The sequence below is a fragment of the Haliaeetus leucocephalus genome, unplaced genomic scaffold (assembly GCF_000737465.1).
Source record: "Haliaeetus leucocephalus isolate CR32 unplaced genomic scaffold, Haliaeetus_leucocephalus-4.0 Scaffold451, whole genome shotgun sequence".
Classification (NCBI taxonomy): Eukaryota; Metazoa; Chordata; class Aves; order Accipitriformes; family Accipitridae; genus Haliaeetus; species Haliaeetus leucocephalus.
In genome coordinates, this window is record NW_010972887.1 from 8693119 (window position 1) to 8706732 (window position 13614).

A 13614-nucleotide genomic window follows, 5' to 3' on the forward strand; every position below is an offset into this window, starting at 1 on the left:
AGGGAAGACAAGCAGACAGCTGTCATGCTATGAATCAGATTTTAAACTGTGGGTTGGAGCAGAAGATTTTAGCTTTATTTCCCACTTGCAGAACAAAGAGCATCTGTTTTTGACACTTGCAGTTTTATGCTGATCTGGGAGTTTGACTTGCAATTACTGATTCCATGGAGGGAAACTGAATTCAAATAGCCAATGTAAAATATTCTCCTTACAGTTTTTTTCATTCATTAGGTCACTGTGAAATTAAATTCAAATTATATACAAAAGAACAGAATGTTTAAATGAGAATGAGAGGTAGCGTGTGTGATTCTCTTCAGTCCTGTAAATGGTGTGACTAGAAACACCATAAGCAGTTAAACTGGTTATTAGTTTTATTGGTTTATGGAATTTGAAGACAGTGAGTGCTGAAGAATGAACAGACTTTGGCTTGAAAAGTGTTCATGTGTGCTGCAGTAGTGAGGGATAGAATGGTTTCTTGGACATGCTGGGAATCAAGAGAGCCAAAAGTGAGTCACATGGACGACTGCAGACATCACATTTAATTGTGTAATAGTACTGCAGCAAGCACAATTGGAGCAGGCTTGCTGACCTCACAGCTGAAAGCACTATTTAAGATCTGGCTACCAGATGTTCCAATAGGATCTAGCCAGCTGCTAGCAGAGGTTACCCTGAGTGTTTTAACAGGGAATATTTACAGCCTAATAGTTCGGAAGAGATGATTGCACTAATTTTCTTTTCTGCCCTGCTGTGGGACAAGGCTCAAGCATGGGGATTCAAGGACGGAGTGCTGCATAACTCTATTTGGTTAGGTAAGAAATAATTTAATCATCAATGTTTTGCTGCAAAAGTCACTGTGTTTGTCTAACAGTATAAAAATGAGCACCTAGCAATACAAAAGTGAGCCATGCATTAATATTAGCAAAATCCTGCATCGAAGTGGTGATCATTTTATCTGAGTAGTGACTGTAAGTTTTGTCCTTATGAGCTTACTACTTTTACTGTTTCTCTGAAGTGCAGGAAAAAGTAGTTATGGAATATTTAATCTGAATGTATTTTCCTACAGTGCGAGGTAAAGTGAAAACAGCATTAAATAATGGTTGCTTCTAATGAAGGAAAACGAGTATGAAAAGAAACATTTGCCAAAAGAATGAATTACTTTCTGCATGAACATACTTCAGATGCCTGGGGTCCTACACATGAAACTAAATGATCTGGAAATAATAGCGGTAATATTTCATAGGTTTCTAGGAAGGTACAGAAATGTATATGTTTTGGCCATTGGTTTGTTCACATCATTAAACAGTAGAGAGAAGATTTCAAAAGGGCTGTAGAAAATGCTGTGGGAATAGTTTCTTATACCTCAAGAGGGTTTAAATAGCTCTTGGAGTTCTTTAAGAGATCTTTATAATTATCCAATATAACAGAAAAACATATTCAGAATATAGTCACAAAAAGGGTGCCAAAACAAAAACATGGTCCATTTTATAAACAAATATTTACAAACTCCTTTATCCTCTCTAGAATGTTGTGTATTTCTTTAGGGATATTAAGGAATTCCTGTAGCCAGTACACGTTTCTGTTGTGCTCAGATGTTTCATGAGGGATTGGGGCCACGCTCTATTAGCTGGTGCAGCAACCACGTCACTCCACTCCCTTCTCAGAGCACCATGTAGACTAACAGGAACATAAATGAGAAGGAGAAGTGATCTATATTGTTTTCCATTTGACTGCACATTTTTAATGACTTCTCGTTCCTTCTAAACTTGGAACACGCCTGCTGTGTTGCATAGTTGCTGAAGGTGCTCAGGTGGGAGAGAGCTCCACGGCAGGACAGCTTGGCAGCTTCATGCACCACCTCAAGTGGCTGGTATTCAGAAAAAGGATGACAGAGAAGAGGTCTGTGTGAGAAACAAGCAAAGCTTGTATTCTTGGCTGTAATAACTGTAAGGAGATGCAGAAGGTAAGTAGGACTGAGGCTATGTTAAGCCCTGATAGTAGGGGCAGAGAAGCTGAATTTGATACAGTCTGTGATGGATATTCTTGTAGAGAAGAGATGTGGTCAGGGCAATGAGCAAAGGGGCTTGCTGCGTCAGGGCCCTTGCTTATCTGTAGCCTGTTCAGGCTGTCCCTGCACAAGTGAACAGCACATGGCCGTGCACAGGTCCTGCCTGTGGTTTAACCATTCTCACGCTCCCTGGCACAGTTTTGCTCTCACCCAGACAGTGGTCTTCTAAAGAGCACTCCAGTGCCGGGCCAGGGAGAGCCAGGCCATGGGCTATCCCTGGATGAGACCACCCTGGTGATGGGGAAGAGAGCTCAGGCACACACCATGCCACTTGCACTCACGGACCCATGTAAGAATGGGTCCTGGGTGTTCCATTTGCAAATATTGGCGTATCCACATGACTGTTGCAACCAGCCACCCTGGATGTAGCCTTTAGGGGCTTCTACAACATAAATGTTGGGGATCATTTAAGCAGTTTTATGAATTGAAGTCAATTTGGAGAAAAAATTTTCTAGTTCTTTAAAATGAGGAAACAATGTTAACTGGAATGCATAATAAAATTATGGTTTGCTACACCTTTAGCATTTATCATGAGAGTAAAAAAAATAAACCATGGGGTAAAAATTGATGACTTGCGCTAAATAAACAAACGCATGCAAAATCTGGAAGCACAGTGTGCAACTTTGAAATAACCCACTCTGCTTTCTTATCTCCAGGACTCTGTTGAAGCTTCTTTAGAAACACACCATGTAGTGTAACTACACCAGTAAAATTATTGAAAAAAAACCTCAAAATGCAGTTAATTGAATTACCCATGGAATTCAGTGACATTATATATAAATGAAGAAAAATTGGCAAAATCACAGCCATCCAACTTATGCATCTTTGTATTAAAAAAAAAAAAGTGTAACTTTAACAGTAAAACAAGTAACCCTAATCTCATACTCACTATGCACAAGCATTAAAGCAAGACCCCTTCCCTTGAATAAAACCTAGGAATGCATAGTGACATCTAAGCTTTGCTTACCTCCCCTTCTTCTGGTAAAGCACTATAAAGACCAAATTGAAAATGAAGGGTTTCCCATTTTACCTTTCTTCCTCAGCAAATCATTAGCACAAATATAAAATCTTGAATTACTGGCAGTCTAGAAATGCTCATGTCTTTTATCTTTTTTCTTGTTACAAAACATCTTCTGTTTTCTCAGTAAGCATGCAGTTCTGCTGCAGCTGACTGTATCGTCTTCCTTTCAATACCTTTCTTCTGTGAATAGAATTTTATTGTTGCTCATTTTTGACACAAGCAGATTATAACCAAAGGTTTATTGTAAACTGATGAGCGGATTGGAGCAGTCTTGCCCAAATATGCTCATACACTTATTTGAGTGCCAGTTCTTAGTGCCAAGAAGTAGGTTTCCCAGGACAGCTGCTGCACTTTTTGTGTTCGGAATTTCATCCCTGTTCACACACCGTATGTCAGTGTGGTTTAGGGGCCATACCTACCCTCTTTGGTGGAGTACTCTGAGTACAACCGTGCGTGTTAGCAGAGGCCTGTGCTAGTAACTCTACATGGCCATGCTCTGCTTAAAAGTTAAATATTTCTTTTTATTTAGCATTTCGTATTTGTGTCATGCATATTGAGGGTACTTTATTAGGCCAAATTTCATGCTTGTTGTGTTTGTGCAGAAAAGATTGGCTACATTTTACCATCTCCTGCTGCTGTGGGTGAGCAGAGGGTCGCTGTCCTTGCAGGATCCTGCTGTCTCTGGAGTTCAAGGAGAGATTTTAAGAAATGTGAGTTGGAAGAAACATGTCCTGTCAGGCATGTAACCCATGGCTTTTGAGTAAGAGCCAAAGAAGAAAAGTAGGTGGAGAAATCCCCAAGAGAACAGTCCCAATATGCAGGTTTTCAGGCAAAGAGAGAAAGAACATTGTTGAAAGTTCTCACTGTTGTCCAGGAAGAGGAGATTTCAGGCAGGTCAGATAAAGAGAGCAGCCTTCAAGCAGAATTCCCTGTCAGAGAAGGTGCCCAGCTGAGACTGGAACAGGTTGTACTCTGTAGTGTGGGCCCCATGGTATATGAACGGTGTGCATTTACAGTGCTAGGCGTGCACTTGTGCTTGCCAGTGAAAACAAAATTTCATGCACATTTACCTACACAGCCATGATATTGCTTCCATAAAGACTAAAGGTAATTTGTCCGTGTGTGTGTGTGTTCATGTATGACTGTGAATATGTGTATATATGTATATACATATACAGATACATAAATATGTAAATGTTTATTAATAGTTAATGAGTACGATGCTTTGACCTAGGTCTGGTTTCGCTGACGCAGTGTATCTTTCTGCACAGGCCCTAATGTAATTAAGAGGGAAGGGAAAAAAATGCCAGTGAAAGATCTGATAAGTTAATTAGGATATACTGTTAGGGAATACTGTATCATTGAACTGTGACACACCAAGCCAGCATCAAATCTCAAAGCTTGGTGGAGTACCTGTGTGTGGTCTATCTTTCCAAAAGCTACTTTTGTCATGTTACAAAGGAGTAACAGAGATACAGATTGGTGATTGCTCTCAGCAGGGTAACACCACCCACCAAGACCTTGCAGGAAGACTCAGTGGTGCTGCTGTTGGTGAGCAGCCCTTGCAGAAACTGCGAAGAGCGGATCTTTCCGGCAATATTCTGACAAACTTGACGCCTGTCCATAGTGACATTTCAGCATCAATAAGTGGGCGTAGATACCTTTGGAGGGATAAGATTTGAAAACAATATTGCCAGGTGAAAAAGTCGGGAGAGCTAAAAATGATAAGTTTTTACTGTTAGCTCCAAGAGTGATGAGTCCAAACAGTGGCGATTCCCCCTGAATGCCTGGTGGTACATCCAGCAGTAGTTCCAGGGAAGGAACAGGGTGCGTCTTGCAAAGGTGGCTGCCAGAGCGATGGGAGCTTTTATCAGCAAACATCATTGACAATAAGCTTTAAGACTGCTCTTGCTTTGGCTGTGACTGGTCACCTTTGCGGAGGTGACAAACCATGGAATTCAGCTGCCCCTTACTCTTTGACTTGGTGTAGGTGGGGCAGCTCAGCTAATCCCAAGGACTACAGTCTGTGTTTTTCAATTCACCTTCCAGTTTACTTCCCTGTGAGCTGCAGTGATCAATAATGTCAATTCCAGGTTGTCCCCTGAGTGTGCAGTGAGGCTAAAAGTTGTGCTATTTTCTGTAGTACTCAGATCTTCAATTCATGCATACTGAATCCAATACAGTCATACTGTAAAGAAGCAGTTAGTGGATTTATCAGGTTAGACATGATAAACTGTTGAGTGAATGAAAAATAATACTTCCTATGAATATTTTTTTAATAAAACCAGATTTTTTAAAAAAATATAACACACCATTATTCCACAGTTGTTAGTTGTGACTCTTCTTTGCAATGGAACTGGCTTCTTCAGAAAGATTTTTCCATATGTTATCCCATGCTCAAGTCAGTGACATTCCAAGCAATGTTACAGAAAGCAGCTCTCAGTCTTCTGAGACTATAATCAGCAATATAATTTACTTCACTGGGCACAAGACCAGTGACTGTGGGTCCAAAAACTACATTGGCAAACGTCATTCTGTATCTAATAAGGGATCTCACCATTGCTAACCACAATTCAGTGGTGACCATGTTTTTTTAAAAAATACCCTAATCTAGCCAAAACTACTGACTCTAAGTGTGTCCCTAAAAAGGACATTCTTTTTCTTCCCATGGTACAAATAACTACTGTAAAAAATTCTTTCTGTTTTGCATCTTTTTTTCAGTCATGTTGACTAGTGATAGCTAGACAGCCATTTCTCTCAGATTATACTAAATATAAGAAAGATCTAAACAAAAACGCCATTCAGATTAGATATGCAGATTGGTTCTGAGACAGATTTCCATACATATGGCATCAGACAAGTGCAACATGATAAGATTATAAAACTTGTAGTAGTACTGACAGTTTCTAGGTTTCCCTGGAAAGCTGATTTATACTGTACTTGCAACAGCAAAGAAAAAAATAATGAAGAAAGTGTATTCATTTTCTGTGCAGCAAAAATGTCTGCCAGCAATTGTTCTGGTCCTGCCCTTTGTGACACAAGCTCAGATATTTTTATTTCACATTTTTATTCCCTTTAATTTCTGCGTCTCCTCTATCCAAGTAGCTCTGATTTAACTTCTCTGGAGATTCAAAACAAAGCTCTGATTCATCTTACAAAGGCACTTAAAGTTACATCCAAATGTATGCTGTGATAGCAATCCAGAAGGAGCTTCCCTGGAGTCAGACAGGATACACGGAACTAGTGATGCTGACACCAGCCAGTTGTTCCCATAACTACTGCCTTCTGAGTAGTCCTTGGGGAGTCCTTCCCTGCGTTTGTTGATTTTCTGTTTTTCAAAACTCACCAAGCTCTGACTAGCTCTGTTTTTCAAGACTTCTCCCAAACAAAAACATACCTTTGGGTTGCAAAAATATGCTTTTGGGTTGGGAGGGACATATTTTCCTGACATTTTCCAAGTGGCACAGCTACTAGCTGAACATGTTGTTTCTCTTCTTACCTGGACAGTAGCCTGAAGTGCAGGTCTTGGGGAAACTGCTGAAGGCAGTGAGAGCACACTGGAAGGTGGGCCAGCTGAGATACACTAGCGAAATCATTTATTGCTTTGGTCCCACAGAACGAGCAGCTGGAGTGTATCACAGGGAGTCACGCTCTGGGAAGTACCAGCTCACCTATGCAGAAGCAAAAGCCGTCTGTGAATACGAGGGAGGACATCTAGCTACCTATCAGCAGCTGGAGGCAGCAAGAAAAATAGGTTTGAAAAAAATCATGGCTGTTCGCTTTTCACATTGCTCATTCATAATGTTGCCAGTCTTGTATTTTTCATGAATGTTACAAACTCTGGGACTGAGGGACTTGTAAACTCCCTGGATTTTTGCCCAGGTTGCATGCAATTTCCCCCCTCAGTAACAGAGCATGACTGCGCTACCTACAGAGCTGTCAGGGATAACATCTGCACACAGTGCTACGCATCCCCCTGAGCTCTGGGTGCAGCACAGTCCTGGAACCAGCACCAGCCAGCGGAGAGCCGTCTGGCTGAGCTGGGAAGCAATGGTACCTCCCCAGCTACAGCACCTGGCTGCTGCTGGGGGCTGCAGACGAAGGTGTTTATCCCCAGGGAGCTTCTACACTAAATGTGCATTGCTATTTTTCATATCATCAGTCAAGATGTTTTCATAATGTTTATTCCAGCCATATTTGCTCCGAGACAGAGTGGGTGGTGTGCTTGGACTGCAAAGTGCAGCCGAGTGAGGGCTTTACTGTATTTTTATTTGATTCCTAATAAGAAATGATCAATTCATTCAGAACATTAGGAAAACAATGGAAAATATCCTCCACTCTAGAAATTTGCAGGCTACGCCGTTGAGTCAGAAGCTGGCTCTCGGCACCAGCGCACATGTAAAAAGGGTACTTTTGTCTCTTCTGAGTAGCTCATAGTCCTAGGACGCCACAAATATGTTCCAGTTCGTCTCCGTGAAAACACTGAATTGGTCTCTACCAGACAGTGAATAACATTGCATTCTTTGGCTATTGTTTTTAAGTTCTCAGCCACAAAATGCATTAGCAGGATCTTTTAGTTTAGCAAGAAATACTTGAGGCATTCCAGGTATTTAAATTTAAATTGAAAGTATTTTAAGTAAATACTTCATTTTCTTAGCTGTCTTCTGTATGTAGTATTTTATACACTCTCAGAACTTAATGCTGCAAACTCTTGAGATTTGATTGAGTAAATTTGTATGACTTCAAAAGGGAAGAAAAGAACACGCTTATATAACTCATCCAATGTATAATTTGGTTACAAATGCTGGTACAGCACTTAAAACTCACTACCAGGAAACTATATAGTCCATCTGCATTTGATTTTTGTTTCCAAATGAAGAACCAATAATCATATTGTGGAGAACACAATGCAATTTTATATTCTGTGTTTAAAATTATCCTCTCAAAGTACTGTTCTTTCCTGGAGTTCAATTTCTATTAGGCCAATTACATCCAAGTTATTGATCAGCTTGAGTAAGGGTTTACTTACTTGAATAAAAAGCAGAGTTTCTTGCCTAGAATTGATTTATCACATCTATGTCTCATTTTCTCCCTGTTGCAGGTTTCCATGTATGTGCTGCTGGATGGATGGCAAAGGGCAGAGTTGGTTATCCCATAGTAAAAGCTGGAGCCAACTGTGGCTTTGGAAAAACTGGTATTGTTGATTACGGGATTCGCCTCAACAGAAGCGAGAGATGGGATGCCTACTGCTACAACCCTAACGGTGTGTTTAAAAAACAACCCATTGCTCTTCGGGTCTAAGATTATGACTACACACCATACCATCTGGCTGCGCAAAGGCACCCCAGCTCTGAATGAGTTAGCTTCAATACCATAAATGTGCTGTCTGAAAAGGGGGGTGTATAGATACACATTTATTTGGAGCCTTGCACTAAGCCCCCTCTGCTGTTACCTATAGCTGATCTGGCTTGCTCAGAGCTCTGTGTCTCTGCAATGCATTGTACCGTATATAATAGGGCCTAAGCAAAGTCCTTTCAGAAACTAAAAATGTAATGGTATGCTGTTGTTGAGTAAAAAGGTAAGTAATATTTCCAACATGATGTGTGAATGTCTTGTTTTGTATAAGAGGTTACATTTAGCCTACAATTTTATTTAAATAACTAATCTGAGGTGTTTAACGTGGGAACCATTTTCCAGACATTTTGCCTGTAAACAGGCTAAATTTAGTGTTAACCCTTATTCCTTCTTTCTCGTGCCTGAGATAGAACAACTTTTGAAAATGCATGCCATGTCTGGGACTGAAACACCTGACAGATCCAGCTTCCAGCAGTGCCTTGTGTGTGCATAGGCATGCGTGCACATGTTAACTAGATGGAGGAAAGTGGATCTCCAAAGCAGATCGGGAGACACAATTCGAACATGACTGGCAAGACTTAACCAGATACGGGACATCTCTCCATTCCCCTCCGTTCAGTACACTGCAGATGACTCAAATATTGACACAGCCACTGTTTCAGTTTAGCTTGGTATCACTTCATATAGCAGGGAAGACAGAAGAAGTAGGACCAACAAGAAAAGCAAAGCTTAAATTTGTGCACTGCTCAGCTCTGCTACTACTCCAAGTGTACTACCCTGCCTGGCAGAGCCAAAAGTTGGAGTTGTCTGTGACGTCTGTACAGCTGTGCACATTTTGTTTGTGCTCACAGGGCTTCAGCTTGTTTATGTTAGCTGGGCAGTTGTTAATCAAATAGCTCTGTGGGGTGGGGGACATTCACAGATGTTCAGCATACAAAGAAAACTGCAAGAGAGACTACTGCATTCATTATTACTTCATGTAAACTGTCAGCCCGACTTTCTCCTTTGTCAGCCTTCTCCTCTGGGCTGAGAGGTAGTTACTTTCCAAATGCTCTGTTTGGTTAGAGGGCAAAAGGAAACTAGAACTGCCAACACTCAGCAGATGGCTTGAGTCTCTCCCATTAAAGGGATATGTATTCATGCTTGATGGACAGTCTGCTACAAAGCCTGGCAGGGTTGTCTATTTGCAGGTAGAAGACAAGTAGCCTAGGGGAACAAAGACAAATTTCTGATTGAACTGAGCCCATGCTCTTCTCTAGGAAGCTAAAGATGTCAAGAGGAACTTGTGGAACTGTTCGCAAGTTTGAAGTGTACATCCAACCTAGCAGTGATCTGGAGCTGAAAAGCACAGGACTTGTGGACAGTGTACAGACTAAGAGGGTTAATCACACTGTCCAGCTTAAGGCCCCTAACTCACATCACCCTTAGAAAGTACCTCCCTCTCCCCCAGGTCTGAAGTTGGGGAACTATGACAAATCCTAAAGTCAGGCAGTGTGAGGTACCCAGATTGGTTGGTCCCACTGTCAGGGATCTGGTAAAGTTCAAATGCTCATTGAATCAAATGGGAATGAATGTTTTTCATCCCAAAGGAGACATTCCAAAGGGAGTGAAGAGCTGCAGCAATAACAGGAGTACAATGAAATATACATGATCACTAGCCTTTATAAGTTTTCTTGTAAAGGCACACTTTCAAGAGGTTTCTGAAGAAGAAAGGATGAAACTGAATGCCAGGGTGACTTGCAAGTACACCTATAAAGCTTACAGTTTGACACAGCCAGAAACCCCAAATGCCTTTTATATAACACACTTAGCTGTGGCCCAAAGTCCACGGAAGTCAATGAAAGATTTTCCTCTGAATTCAGTGAGGTTTGGATCATGCCTCTTGTTTCCAAACTATCTGCTCCCAAAAGCTAGGGATCACTGACATTTCTTGTGAATGCTGAGTGCTTAAATGTATGAAAGGTGCTATCATGCTGGGTGTTCCTATGTGCTTTTCTATGGATCTGCTGGGTCAAAGTGCACAAAGATTTGAACCATAGCCATATCCAGAATGAATACTTAAACTCTGATATTTTTATTTTTCTCTTAGGAAAAGAATGTGGTGGAGTCTTCACAGATTCAAAACATGTTTTTAAGTCACCAGGCTATCCAAATGAGTATGAAAATGACCAAATTTGCTACTGGCATATTAGAGTAAACTATGGACAACTTATTCATCTACAGTTTCTAGAGTTTGATGTTGAAGATGACACTGCTTGTATGGCTGATTTCTTGGAAATCTATGATAGCTATGATGATATCAATGGCTTTGTGGGCAGGTAAAGCAATTCCAGCTTTAATATGCAAATAATCAAATGATTTAATTTTTTTCCCCAGAACATTACTTCGGAAGAAGACTGTATTACCTTATCCAATTAGCACCTCTGATATGCCCATAATACTTGTAGCAGTAGTTAGTACCCGACTTATCTTTCCTGGCAATTTACTTTACTGTCATTAACACAGGCCTGTGAAGAGTTTCAGAGAATTACACTTTGCCCTTTTCTGCTTTGTTAAATTACATGAAAGAAAGCTGTAAGACTTTTTAGTTAGCTGCTTATCCTAATTCTCTATTATTTTACAGGAAGAACTCCTAGCAATCTCAAACAGTATTTTGTATTTGCATATTTGCTTTAATTGAAAGGAGGGAGGTGGGGTGTTAAACTGTTAGCAAAAACGCATTTAATTTAAGTTACTATTCGCTACAAAAGTAAAATATTTTCTAACAATTTCAGAACAGAACAAGTGTTGTATATAATCTCTCTTACTAGATTTAGTTTCCCTCTTTGCCTAATTCTCACTTCCTTTTCTTTGATGTCATATTTTTGCTTGTCCTTTAGCAGTCATATTTTAGTATGAAGTACATCAATTTTCCAGAACAAAAAATGAACCAGAAAAAGTGATACAAAACACTTCCCGATTTCTGCCACTTTTCACATGCTTTCTACAAATCATCTGTAGCAAAGCAAGGATATAGTCCATTTGTTTTGGCTTTACAGATGATTTTACATGTTTCTCTTCACAATGTTCTTCCTTTCTTAGCCTTGGGCCATTGTTCTGTTCCTTAACACCTTGTTAAATTGCTCTTTGTCTTGTTTTGCATCATTTACTTCCTGCATATATTGAAAAATGCATTTTTCCCTCCCCTAAACCTTACTATAAGATAATGACAAAAATCCTTTAGGCAATTGCTTTAACATATAGTGGAGAATTACATACACTGAATACCTAGAACCAATATAGCCCCATGAGCCACAGCTCCAAAAGCGAGTACAGTCTGAGAGCCACCATTCAGTGTAGGTCCCCATATAGCGGGGTATGGCATATTTGCTGTGTTGTTTAGTCATGACCATTTATATTTTTTTCCAGGTTTTGTGGAGATGAGTTGCCAGATGATATCATTAGCACAGGTAATACATTTGCACTCTTTATGGCAAAAAAAATCAGCCAAAATCACCTTTTGTCCCTCCTTTCTAATAATATATGGTAAAGATGTCCAAAGACACAATCTCATCTTGATGGCCAGCATGTCATAAACTGCTATTCCAAACTGCCAGCATGCTCTTTCATCAATGCTATTACTTCTAAATAAATGTAAAACAAAAAAAGTCTCGTTAGAAGATAACCAGGGTGCATCCCGCTGGCCTTACAGAGGTAGTACACGTACACACTTTATGGGATTTTCACACAGGCGGCTTTATACAGCAGATCTGTATGCACACAACCTTCATGCACCAGTTTTTCCCGGAGCAAGGATTGCAAGAACGCTTCCAAAGCTGGTTATAGACATTACTCTGTGTGTGTGTGTGTGTTTAAACAGCAGGTCAAGGTCTGATTACATGTAAATCAAAGCCACTTTTACCTCTCTTTGCTCAAGTGTCGCAAAGTCGCTGTAGCACAGCTGTCACACGGGCTACCTGTGCAAGGAAGTAGCCATGTTCCCTGGGATAGTCTATGGACAGTCTGTGCAGGAACTCACGTTACCACACTCCATCCCACAGCTGTAACCAGCAGAAAGAGAACAGAATAGTTGAATTGTTCCATTCCTGGCCTCCCAGTTTACACAGGCCTGGTGGAGGTGAGCAGATGACCCCCATGGGAGAGCGATGTAGCAACCTCACCCCTGTGTCACCTAGAGATCCATGAGGCTCTACGCCAGATGTGTCTCACACATGAAGCGTGACATTTCACAGGTAGAGTGAAGCAGAGCAGCACTTTAAAGAACGGGAAATGATTTGCAGGAAGCACTGGGTACACTAAAACTTTATCAACCTCTGGGCTCTGCAAACAAAAAAAACCTGATAAAAATCTGCCTGTTTTTTTCCATGGGGCTAATGGAACTACAATCGTCCCAGGCCACAGCTCGGAAGTAGACAGACCAGCTGGATTGCTCTAAAGATCGCAGAAGCAAGCAAGAAAGAGCACTTTAAAAATAACTCTGAAATATCCCATTTTTATGCCACCCGAAAATGTAACCTTTCTTTTTCTTTTTCTTGTCCCAGGCAATGTTATGACCTTGAAGTTTTTGACAGATGCCTCAGTGACTGCTGGTGGTTTTCAAATTAGATATACTACTATGGACACACCTTCAAAATCAAGTGATGGAAAGAATACAACATCCCAAGGAAAAACAAACTTCTTATCTGGAAAATTTGGTATTATGTGAGCAGAGTAATGAGATACACTCATTAAGAAACATGGTTTAGAACCCAATTCAGATATCTGTTTCTTCAGATAAGACATTTTCTTCATATCTTTCTGACTTTTTGTTTTCTGCCTTTATATACATTTTGTTAATAAAGTATACTAGGAAATAACTTATAAAATATACTTACATGAATAATAGAAGACTATTTTTAGATTACAAGTACTGTAAAAATCTGAAGAATTCATTGTTAACAAAGATTTTAAAATTATTTTTCTATATAAACTGCTCCTTCTCCTCATTTCTTGCACCATTTGAACAAACTTTTTGTGTGACCATTTCAATTATTTTTAAATTTAATATGCTGTTCTCTCCTTATTTTCTTTGATTTCCACATATTTATTTCTTAGATTGTTGCTTTGTTTCTTCATGTTCTCTACACATTGTTATTTTTTTAATTAACTCATTTTCCTGAACTCAAAAGGCCTT

General features: G+C 40.1%; 1 protein-coding gene across 1 annotated transcript; it reads left to right on the top strand.

Moving 5' to 3' along the window:
- The first annotated feature begins 646 nt into the window (after nt 1–646).
- Nucleotides 647–13168, top strand: TNFAIP6 (tumor necrosis factor, alpha-induced protein 6). The gene is made up of 6 exons (XM_010575215.1): nt 647–809; nt 6703–6840; nt 8188–8349; nt 10531–10759; nt 11850–11890; nt 12983–13168. Exons 1-6 carry the CDS (start codon nt 716–718, stop codon nt 13144–13146), a joined length of 828 nt encoding a protein of 275 aa, XP_010573517.1. The 5' UTR covers nt 647–715; the 3' UTR covers nt 13147–13168.
- Nucleotides 13169–13614: the final 446 nt, after the last annotated feature.

What these genes read in the sequence shown, in the direction of transcription:
- TNFAIP6 (XM_010575215.1), top strand. Translation starts at nt 716, where the DNA reads ATGATTGCACTAATTTTCTTTTCTGCCCTGCTGTGGGACAAGGCTCAA. An exon ending in GGAGGCAGCAAGAAAAATAG is followed by an intron (nt 6,841 to 8,187) that starts GTTTGAAAAAAA and finishes TCCCTGTTGCAG; the next exon opens with GTTTCCATGTATGTGCTGCT. An exon ending in AGATGATATCATTAGCACAG is followed by an intron (nt 11,891 to 12,982) that starts GTAATACATTTG and finishes TTCTTGTCCCAG; the next exon opens with GCAATGTTATGACCTTGAAG.